We start from the raw sequence: 12096 nt of genomic DNA on the forward strand, positions 1-12096 counted from the left end.
GGAAGCAATCTGTTACTTAAGTACGGCTGCATAATACTTTATAATTAACATGAAATGCAAGGAGAGAATACAAGGAAGGTGAGAAAGTGAAAGGCAAATGAGTTTGTTGTGTCAGCTTAGTTATGATAAATTACCTGAGGCAGTTTCCCTTATGCAAAAGCCCTACTGTAAGGAGAGTGTCTCATTAATAAGTAGGAGAAAGTGACAAGATGAGTTATAGTGGAGCAATCCACACTTAATATGGTACACACGTGTGATTATAAAGAATGCTATCAAATATCCCTAGAAGAGAAAAAGTTGCTTTAAAGACATATACTATCTTAAACCAACTCTTGAAAGCATGTAGGACGAATATTCATAACGGAAAATACATCTGTGACTGTATACAAAGACTCACTCATTGCCAATAGTATCTTCCATTAAAGCAGGAGCCTTAGGTAGGCTTAGAATCAAATCACGGTGACTAATTTCTTCTAACATAGCAGGATCCATATAGGAGGTGATTGGAGTGAGTTATAGTTGTACAGAATGGAAAACAGGTAAAATGGGCGAAGGCTGCAGCAAGAAAGTGCTGTCAACAAATCAGCCGCAATAATCTAGCTAGCACCAATCACACAAAATGCCTTCTCATGCTAGTGGTCTGTTTCCATTAGCAGTGTGATGTCGGAGCAACTTAATTCACACTAGATTGCCCTTTCTTTTCCACGTACCAGAAAATCACAAGTCTCAATTTTCCAGTTCACAGAAGAAGAGCTGAGATCTATTGTGAGTTAGTCACCGTAGTGTTTACAGTATTCCCACAAGGTGGCAATCATTTGTAAGAGTGAGCTTGAAGTAGAATATCTGAAGTCACTCGTTTTACAAGTCTGCCATTCCCTATGTTGGTTTGGGGGCTGAGCGATGTCTGATTCTCAACGTCATGATAAGCCAGCTAAATGTCCTGGGCAACAGCTACTACTAAAACTGACACATTTTTACTTTACTTTTAACTCATCATTACAACTGTTATTTCATAGTACAAAGCCACAAGGGCTGCAGGAATCACGATGACCCGCTTCGCATCCCCGTCCCCTGTCCCCCGTCCCCCATTTTTACTTGGCACAAGGACACATCATGATTCACGATATATCGTCAGGTTGAATATTGTGAAGCCATTACCACAATGTGGACTTCAAACCAATTTTTGTTTATGTATATTGATGCATTGTCCTCTAGCATTGCTAGGTGATGTTAGTCTGCAATGCTAGAGGACAAAGCTTAGAAACACAGGAACCTACTTCATACCTAATCTTTCCAATGGTCCATGTAGCTCAGTGTCTCCACACAAAACGGCAATAGTCTTCTGAAAAGGTTCCCAGCCCTACCTGGAGATTTGGGGGATTGGAGCTCAGACATTGTTAAGATTTTAATATAAGTGGGTTTAGATCCGAGGCCATTGCTTTGCATAGCTCTGTATTTAAAGAACATAGAGAGTCACATTTAAATGGCATAACTATACCATTTGGCCAATAACAGTCCTCCTCCAATCAGTTCTTCATATAAAATGATTTTACTGATTCAGCCTAAGAAATAGCTGAAATTATAGTACATGCCACTCTGGGTGAAATAATGTGAGTAATCAAAACCATTTCATGGTGTGGCTGGGGCATGATCAATGTCAAGAAACCTCAGTATGATTTTAAAAGTTTGGGTTTTTTAGTCATTTGGGTTTAATGGGTGTTCTCTTTCAGTGCTATTTAGATACAGTTATTTAGCTTGTGCCTTGGGATTCTTAATTGTACCATCTGTTGAACAGTAAGGAAAATAAGAAGGTTGCTTGTATTTATTTACCTTGGTGATTGCTAGTAGTAGTAGTAGTAGCAAAAGCTTTCCCCCCCTCAAAAGTTTTTGAGCTATTTTAAAAGAATGTTTTTAGAAATTTCACCAAAAAACCAAAACTTCTAATAAGAGCTGCCATACACCCAGATTTTCCTGCACATTTTAACCAATTTCTGAAAATTCCACCTGGGCGGTATTTTCAGCAGATGAATCCCGGATATGTCCTGGAAATTCCGGACATATGCCGGCCCTATGTTTAGCGCAGGAGGGGTCATTTTCTTTAAATTGTGGGATATTTGTCAAGTATAGCCAAAACACCTTCTACTTGGTTTGATTAACAGCTTGTTCATGACTGACTGAATGTGAAATGAGGTATGTTTTCCCCCACCCCACTAGATGACTTCATGCCATCCGATACACAGACATATCAGGCAAACAGTTAGGCTATCACAGAAAGGCGTGGTTCTCACATAACACTAAACTATGGCTTAGCATTATGCACAAACCCATCACAGCAGCTTTACTATAGCTTATATAATAACTATGGCCAAAAACCACTTGTCGACCAAGGTTTATAGCTGCTTTATAAAGCTTAGTTAATGTGAACTATAGTTTAGCATTATGTGCAAATCCAGACCTACTCCTTAACCATGGTGAAGGACTGTCACTGCCCCGAAGCTTCAAAGCTGCGAGTGAAGAATGGCAAAAGAATTAAACTGCTCTAAGGCTCAGCTGCTCTCATTGGTACTATTAACTATTCTGTGATGAGAACCAAGGTTTAAGTGCTTATCTTCCAAGTGTCTCGGTTTAACTGTGGTTTATTAACGATGGTCGACATTTTAGTTAGCCATGGTTTAGCATTATGTGTGAACCTATACCATGCGCTCCAAGTACTCCCCCCCCCAAAAAAAAATTAACCTTCACTTCCCATCCCTTCCCTTAGCAAAAGGGGTTCATCTTACTTGGTTTATTTTCTGCCAAGAAGGCTATACACATACTTAGAGCTATCAAGCTAATAATAATTGTAACTGTTTGTTAAAGGTGGTATGATGGCCTCACTGCCTTTTTCCCCTCAACAAAGAAATGCAGTTATTTTTAACATTCTGAGCAGTCTTCTGCTTGCCATGTTTGTCTGCTCATTTCCTCATCCAGGACCCCTTACTAATTACCTTCCCAGAATTTTTATAATACCATTTAACTTCTGCTCAGTAATTAAACATTTCATCTCAATAACCAGTTTATACAATGTCTTACTATTGTTCATTTCAGTTACAATGATTGAGAAATTAATTAAGTTTGAGTGAATTTTTTGAAGAAGATTCATGTTCTTGGTTTGTTCCCATGGAGTCAGAGTCTTGCTTTATTTTTTAAAAAAATATAGAACACAATGATCATAACTTAATTTACTTTGATGTAATAATAATTGGAGGAAAAACCTCACACTGAAATTCCATGGAAGCGGGGCAATGTCTTCAGATATTATCCTCATCAGCTCTCCCACCTTCCATAATGGCCTACCTGGGGCCATTCAACAAAGCTCAAAATCAGGGTTTGGCCTCTTTTTGGGTAGCCTTGAAAGAGGATCAGACTTTTTTTTTTTTTTTTGAAAAATAAGACTATCATTTGCTGTTATTCATTGTAGCTAGGTACAGGCCTTTGAGCACCAGTTGCTAGGGATCACAAATGGAAGAGTGCTGTTGTGCTCATGTCTTGCTTGCAGGATTTTTATAGATATCTGGTGGGCCACTGTGGGAACAGGATTTTGGACTAGATAGACCCAACAGGGTCCCATACAGTCTTGTAACCCATAACCTGGCAAATAGATGTTGTAGGTACTATTCCGATACACCCACCATTTAACAACTTTGGTGCCGAGAGCCTTATGGAAAAGTGCTTAACTGGATTATCTCCAATGAAGAGTTGGCTGATTAAGAAAATGGAGCCACAGTTTAACATTCAATTCTCTTCAAGTAGGAACACCTGCAAATTATGTGTAGCCAACACATAAAATCAAAGCATCCCACTTAGGCCCAACTCTGTACAGATCTCCTTACTCCTGAATTGGGAGAAAAATTGAACATATATAACATCAAATAAACCTAGCAATTAAGGGTTTTGGGGTTGTTGTTGTTGTTTTACCAAACAGCATACGAATTTGATGCTTACCAGGTAAGCAAACGAGGGTTTGTGTCATTCAGTAATCAGGGTGAACATACTGGGTTTCAAATGCTGTTCATTACATTAGCAGGGAACATTGCATTGCATTGCTAGCTAGCTCCTGGCCATAACAGGGCTGGTGATAGCTTGAGCAGCCGCAACCTCACAAACAAGAATGTACAAGCTTGCCATCAAATCAAACTGGTCTTCCAAAAGAAGACAACAACAAGTAGGTGAGCCATTTACAGTGTAATCCTGTAGATGCCAACTCAGAAGTGCATTCCATTGAGTCCAGCGGGACTGCTCCTGTATAGGATATAATTGAATATAAATATAATTTTATTTATATCCAGTTACTCACAAGCATGGACAAGCAGTGAGTGTGAACTTGCAAACACCACCTCACAAACATCCATGCTGGATAAGGTGCGGGGAGGATCAAAAATCAGTCCCACCAGTCTGCAAAACATATCCGCAAAGAAGTAAAGAAGAGGAAATTGGAAAAGTAGCGAATTGTGAGAAAAAGAGAGAAAGAGACTTTGCTTGGTAGGGGACTTACTCAAAGTCTCTTCCTCTCTTTTTCTCACAACTCGCTGCTTTGCCAATTTCCTCTTCACCTAATGTAGATTAAATTGCCTATTTGTGTCCATTAGGCAAATAGGCAACTCCCACAAAAGGAAAACAAGTGAGGCTTCTTCCCTAATGTTAGGGCCCAACCCACTGCCATCTGTACACCTTATCTCCTGAGAGGGCCTAGTATCCCCTATAATCTGACTTCGTGAGACATATACTAGAGCATTTGCACAGCAACAACAGCACCTGGCCTCACATCTGATGCTAATCATGTGTGACATGTCCTACTTTCAGTGCAGGATATTATCTTCATTCCCCACCTAACTGATACCTGGGGTAAGTGTTCACCTCTTAAACAGAACAATAGGGATATTAATTGGGCATTAAAATATCTGACTTGTTAGCCAGTTGAAGGCCATATACGGAGCTCTCACTGGGAGCTGGTTAAAGTCCTAACTATTCTCCCCAGTGAACAGGATGCGGGTTGTAAATTCTGTGAACACTAGACTTGTTAAAGCACAAATTAGCCAGTGCGATGCAGCTGCATATGTAGGGCATATACACCCAAGAATGCATTCACATTTTTATCCTGTATCTTCCAAGAGCAGGGAAAAAGTAGAGTTATGATCTTTAAAAAGTGTTCTGCAAAAACGCATTGACTGAAGTCTGGAAAACTCCTCCTAAATCCTGCTGTTAACATACCTTGGTATTAAGTAATGAAAGCACCATCATCGTGAACCAGGGAAGCAACTACAGTCATTAGCCATCAATACATTCAGGTCATATTGGCAGGATGCATAGCTGCCAAGTTCTCCCTTTTTTTAAGGGAAATTCCCTTATGCTGAATAGGCTTCCTCGCAAGAAAAGGGAAGACTTGGCAGCTATGGCAGGATGTGACCTGGACTTATTGATGTGATTGTGTAGCCCCTTTGTTGTTGACTTGTCTCTGTGAACCTAGTGATCCATTTAAAGTAGAAGTGGCAAACCTGTGGCTTTCCATATGTTGTTGGAGTCCAACTCCCTTCAACCCTAGTCTTCAGCAGATTTTTTTTGGGGGGGGGGGACATAACCAATTGTTCTTTTAAAACCACCAAAAACAATAAAAGCTTATTGGGAGATTCAGGTCATATGTAGCACTTCTGAACAACGGATAGTATGGTAAAAAGTGTGTGTGTGTGTGTGTGTGTGTGTGTGTGTGTGTGTGTATTCATGCACACACTCACAATGGAACTTCCACCCCTCTCCTCTCCCCCCAGAACAGATTTAGGGAGGACTGCAAGGTAGGAGGGGGGTGGGTTCCATTCATAGCTGCCAAGTTTTCCCTTTTCTCGCGAGGAAGCCTATTCAGCATAAGGGAAAATCCCTTAAAAAAAGGGATAACTTGGCAGCTATGGTTCCATTGCTCAAGTGGAAATTGTTGCACTGATGGAACAAGTTAGCTAGATAGTGCCCTTAGTTTTCCTAGCAATTTACCCAAAAGACTTTGAACAGATAGCTGAAACTGGTGTCATTAAATCTCAGGTTAATGTTTGAGGCTGATCAAAAGATTTTTAGGTTGGCCAACAAAGTAGTAAATGAGGTATAATACCTACAAATGTCTTTTGAGACCTGGCTCCGGCAAGTCGAATCGCTAGGTTCCAAGCTTTGTTACCTTTATTGTTTATCTTTCACCTAAGAATGTGGGTCGAAGGCTATTCAGTTGCAAAGCAGAGTGCAGTCAAAGAAACAAGCAACAGAGGAGGATTTGAACAGGTGACAGAAGATCACAGATCAATCCACAGGGGACTGGCTATCCGACTCATGCAAAGGATAAGGAAAAGAAATGGGTCAAAGCTAGGATTGGAACTTGTTAAAGTGTATTAATTCAAATCTCTTAGGTCAGTAATCTGCCAAGAGGCAGAAATGTGGATAAGAGTACAAAAGGCATGGCTTAAGCAGAAGCAATTAATTGGACTGTCATGTACTAGAATGCTACCAGTGCAGCTGAAAAAAGGCGTACATTGCCTTGTAAAGGTCAAATGCTGGGGAACCAAGCAGGGAAAGAAAAGTTACAAACACTAACTCTGTGGTCAAAGCTTGAATGTCATGGTGATTAGACCAGACACTACCTCCACCAACAGATACAGGCTTTTCCTGGTCCTGTCCTATATGTTCTCATGCTGTGGTTCACCTGCTCAGTAGACTAATTGAATAATTTTCTTCAACATACCATGTGTTTGAAGTGTTCACATGTGTTGAAATATCAATTAATTGTTAGTTTAAGCAGGTATAACCAAACTATGAACTTTGGGGTGGCATTTTGCTCGACATTTTCTACCTGGGTATTGATACTGAGATATAAAAGACATGCGCACACCAATACGGGACACTTAAACAGAAGCAAGAAGGAACAGGTAGAAGGAGCCAGGCATGAGTAGCTGGGTTCCAGCAGCAAGATGATTTTGACTAAAATTAGCTGGGTTGTTAAATGGGTAGGGTAATGTGCGCTACAACCAGTGACAAGGTCTGAAGTACCTGGGATAGTTCCTTGCAGGGGATCTGTGAATAAGAGTGGCGTTCTTGGTGTGAAGGCCAGCGTTAAACTCTGCACAGTTAAGCTGGAATTCGTTGTCAGAGGTTATAGTGATGGCCACCAACTTGGGTAGCTTCAAAAGCATTTTAGGCATGTTCATGAAGGACAAGACTATTGATGGCTGCTAGTTATGATGCCAACATACTAGCTCCAGCAGCAGAGGTGGCATGTGTCTGAATGGCTGTTGCTGAGAAACACAAGCGAGGAGAGTGCTGTTGCATGCACGTCTTTGGTCTGATCCAGCATTGCTCTTGCTATGTAGTATCCAAAAGAGCCTTTAAACCTGGAGCCCCAACTCCCTAAGATTATAAGGCAGGGATGGGGAAACTTGTGCCCCTCCTGTTCTGGGGGTCTGATTCTGACTCCTCAGTTGGAAACATAGAAGTAAGGTGAGCTGATGTATCGGGGATATTTAACCAGTCTGGTGCTCACTGCTGACAATCCATTCTTACTCTGAAAGATTGCACCAAGTTCTCTGCCTTGGACTCAGTTTTGGGTGGATTTGAGAATTTATTTTATTTCATAAAAATTTATATTGTTTTTTTTAAAAAAACACCAAAAACCTCAAAGTACTTTATAAAAAGAGAAGTCTCTGGGGCAGGTTTTTCCAGCTGGAGATCATCTCAGAAGGATCCAGGGGTTAGGCTGTTGTAGGACCCAATCCTTTCAGCTGGGAACTTTTCAAGGAAAATATTTCCAGACATTCTCTGTTTGCATAGATGAAGAGCTTTTAGGATCATATGGACATACTCAACTGATTCATACAGGAAATGTTTGTACTTCTGTAGTGTAAAAGTATTCAGTTAAAGGTATTCGACAGAAGGGCTTGTAGCTGAAAATCTTACACCTTTGGTTATTTCACCTTCCCTTATATAACCTTGGTAGTAGGTCTCATGTGTTTTGCAAAAGGACTAGGTTCATCTTTCTGAATTAGCTACGCGCACCAAACAAAAAAAAACCCTTTACCACAAAACATGGCTCATATGTACAAATCAAAAGCAGCCAGCTTTCCATCCCCAGTAATTAGTGCAATATCAGCCACAATGTCCTGACAGCAAATATACTGCTTTTATAACATCTGGTGCTGAGGACGAAACAGTGACCTTCCTCATAATGACCTTTCGGTTTAATCCCTTTTGAAAATAAATCTTATTATGGATGAGTCAGCAAACAGCTCTACGGTGTTTGCTGTTTACAGCTTGCATTTTTCAGGCAGCAGAAAATGCAGATCTTAATATATATGTTTTAGCCTTTTCCTTTCTACAGCATCCCTCTGTGAGGTTAGTAATTTTTTTAGTCATCATTTTAGTGAGTACTCTACATGATCTGCTTGTGATCTTCCCCTGATGCTCTAAAATCTATAATGTTTGGACTAAAGCAGGATTGCTCCTTGAAATGCCATACCTCCTATGGTTGTTTTGGCATTAGGAATCTCAGATGTTGGGGGACGGTTAGGCCAGGGGTTGGGAACTGAATGCAACAGGCAGATAATCCTCCTCAGTCCTCACAGACTTAATGATGAACATTACACCTGCAACCAGCATTTAATTCCAGCTACCGCTGGGCCAAGTTAAGAATGGATGGATCAGTCTCTTTCCATTCCATAGAAATATGTCCATTCACAAATCCATGTAATCCTATTTCTACATTAAATTTAAATATGTATTTTTAAAGGATTAAATATGTAATTTCAGCATTTTTGTCTCGATATACACATTTCTAACCATAGTTTATCCCAAATATATACTTTTGTATTATATAATTATTATAATAGATGCATTTATGAGAATGCAACTATCCTTTTTATACAGATCTGGTATAACTTAGTGGCTAATGTAGTATGTGCTGAAAGGCACAGCTCAGTAGTAGAGTCTATATGTGGCATGGAAAAGTCCCAAATTCAGTCTGCAGTTGGGAAAGATCCCTATCTGAAACCCTAGAAGAGATACTGTCAGCCAGTGGAGACAATACTGTGCTTGATCTGACTTCCTTCCTATTTTCTTATGAGTCAGGACACCCCAAATTCAAGTATCACATCAGCCACGATCACTGACATAGAGTTGGAAGGAACCCCGAGGCTCATCTAGCCCAACCCCATTCAATGCAGGAGTCCTACCTGCAGTTGTCCCTGGGTGGCCTCGAACCACCAACCTTCTGGTTAACAGCCAGGCACATGGACCCATTGAGCCACAGGTCTCACAGAAGATACGTTTGCTTGAAGAACACATTATCCATCACTGCCAGTGTTCTCCTGTAGTGGTTTCAGCTGGTGGAAAAGACAACATGTGTTCCAGGTCATTTCTAGACTTCTAGTTAGGCCCAGCAGTTGTGGCTGGGATCCCATGTGAACTGTGTGGCTGCTCTAAAACATGAACATGACTCATGTGAAGAGTGCTGGCACTCAATGGCCAATATTCAAATGGCCATGGGTCCAATGCAGGAGGCCATTGTTTCCCCCATGGGAAAAAGTTCAAAAGCCAGGCTATATAGAAAGAAGTTTTTGACCACACGGTGCGCTAACAAAAAGTCTTTCCTGATTTATCCCCTCAAAACTTTGTGCAGTGTCAAAGCGAGGGAGAAACCACGGTTCTTATTATCCTTTCACTCCCTCTGCTAATAGCCACACATTAGCCTTTTTCTTTTATGATGTTAGTAATTCACTCATTATGGCTTTACCCCATTATTTTTTAAAAGCCTATTGCATTAATATACTCTTTTTTCCCCTTTACATTTCCTCTTTTTCTAGTACAAGCAAGTGGAACAGTACATGTCGTTTCATAAACTACCTGCCGATATGCGTCAGAAGATCCATGATTATTATGAACACCGTTACCAGGGAAAGATCTTCGATGAAGATAGCATTCTCAATGAACTCAACGACCCACTTAGGGAGGTAAGGACGTCAACAACATTGCAAGAGGGTTTCTCCCACATTCTGAGCTTGAGAACAATTCGGGTGCATGAAAAGTACACCCTTCATTTGAGGTGGACTTTAATGAGCCCCTGAAGTTTTTCTGAATGTGGCTTGGGTTGGGAGAACTTTGCTAGCTTGTCTCCAATTAGACCTAACAGGCAAACTAAAAAGTTATTGCAATGATATGTTTGTTTAAAATATGGTTTACTGTTCCTGTTTTGCTTCTAAACAACTCAGTTATGGAATTTCAATTATTATGTAATGCATTGCTAAAAATCACCCTTCTTAAGAAGAGGATTGAAAAACCACCAACCTGGGAAAATTCAGCAAACTTATCTTCCCAGTTCCTCCACTCCACCCTAGTACCCAGGAAAACAATATTAAGACCAGATTTCTTTTTTAAAAAATAGGCCAGGTTCACAAATCACTTTACAAGCTTAACGGTGGTTTAAAAGTGAACATACAGTGTGCTAGTGCAGAGGGAGAGAAAAAAATCTTAGCTGCTTTGCTCTTTGCTATGTGCTGCGCTACTGGGAACTAAGCCATGGTTTGGCTCAGCGTTACATCCACATTATGGTTTATCTCTCTGCAAACAAACCACAAGCTGTTTTTTCTTGGCCTACTACTTGTGGTTTGTTTGATAGAGACAAACCATGAACCTGAGTTTGGACAGAGTGTTAAGCCAAATCATGGCTTAGCTCCCAGTAGTGCTGCAGCAACAGGAGCGGAAGGAAAGTGAAGCAGCTATTCTTTCCTCCCTGTACATTTGCCTTTAAGCTACAGTTAAGCACAGCTGTGGTGGTTATAAGTGATGTATTAAAGAGGCTGGGGAATCTCAGCCCTTGCTGAAGAAGAATCAGCATAGCTTCTCTAAAAGAAAGTCTCACCTTACTGTAGCAGGGTTGGTCAATAGACTCTGAAGTCACAAAGTACTGAGAACCAAGTGGAACTGGGTCATCTCAACTTATCCAGCAAATAATGCACTTTGCAGCTTCGACAAGCTCAATATTTTTGCATTTTATCCAACTAATGGTGACTGCAGCATAAATTCCTTCTTTGTTTATAAGCATGAATTTGCTATTAGCATTATCAAAATGTCATGCTCATTAATTGTTAAGCTCTGATATAGAATGGCAAATGCTAAAACTTCCATGCCTGATAATGCTTAATGTCGACATTTTTTAACCTTTCCAAACTACGCTTTCCATGTACTGGATAACAAATTGCATTTCTCTTGCACACGAGGCGCAACAATTCACATTCCCCCCCCCCAAGTTGAACCTAGGTAAAAAATATACGAGTGAGCTAACAAAAACACATGAAAATGCTTTACTCAAGAGGTGAACTTCTGAAAATATGAGCAGGAGAACTGAAATGATTATGCTGCACTAACTACAGTAGGTCATTGCTGTTCCTGTTGTAATTGCATTGTGATTTCAGTTGTTCTAAAAAAATTCACTGCATAAAAACTTTCAACAGCAATCATTTGATGACAATGCATAATTATCTGATGGGAGATTTTAATTATGTTTGTGGAAACTTGACAAAGCCGACTGTAGGAGCACGCTATGAACAGGCATGGCATTGATCAATTTACTTAAGAACAGGATCACAGAGAAGCTGATCTCCAATTAAGCCCTAGTTCTCACAAATAGCAGGTGAGGAGTGTGGTATCCACCTCTTACGCCCCCGAGGCCCCATTGCCATCTGAGGGAAGGGTGTTCCTGGCCAACACAGAGGCTCTGCTCAACCTAGTCTCCCGCTTTAAAGAACAGCTCCCACCAAACAAGGCTGTTCTTTATCAATCAGCCTGGGGTCCCCCTAAAGCTTCTTTAGTGTGGTATTATAGTATTAAGAGTTTGGGTGGGTAGGCTGTATGCCTGGGCCCCCCTTCTAATTCCTAAAATAGCAAGGCTAGCTTCCTGGTGGTGTAATAGCCTAGGTAATGGGCCATTAAAGGAACAAAGGAGGAGGTTTGGTGCCAGAGGACAAATGAGTGGGTCCCTCTCCCTCTCCTGGCTGGTAGTTAGAGAGACAAAGGCCTGAGTTGAGAATTCGTTGT

The 12096-nt window shown here is 40.7% G+C and overlaps 1 protein-coding gene across 1 annotated transcript in view; it reads left to right on the forward strand.

Moving 5' to 3' along the window:
* HCN1 (hyperpolarization activated cyclic nucleotide gated potassium channel 1) overlaps window positions 1-12096 on the forward strand; it is a 173857-nt gene that overhangs the window by 124764 nt on the left and 36997 nt on the right. Inside the window, exon 5 of the mRNA XM_035100970.2 lies at window positions 9867-10013. Coding sequence (XP_034956861.2) covers window positions 9867-10013 — 147 coding nt within the window. The remainder of the gene's footprint in view (window positions 1-9866; window positions 10014-12096) is intronic.

The sequence above is a fragment of the Zootoca vivipara genome, chromosome 11 (genome assembly GCF_963506605.1).
Source record: "Zootoca vivipara chromosome 11, rZooViv1.1, whole genome shotgun sequence".
In the NCBI taxonomy this organism is placed as follows: Eukaryota; Metazoa; Chordata; class Lepidosauria; order Squamata; family Lacertidae; genus Zootoca; species Zootoca vivipara.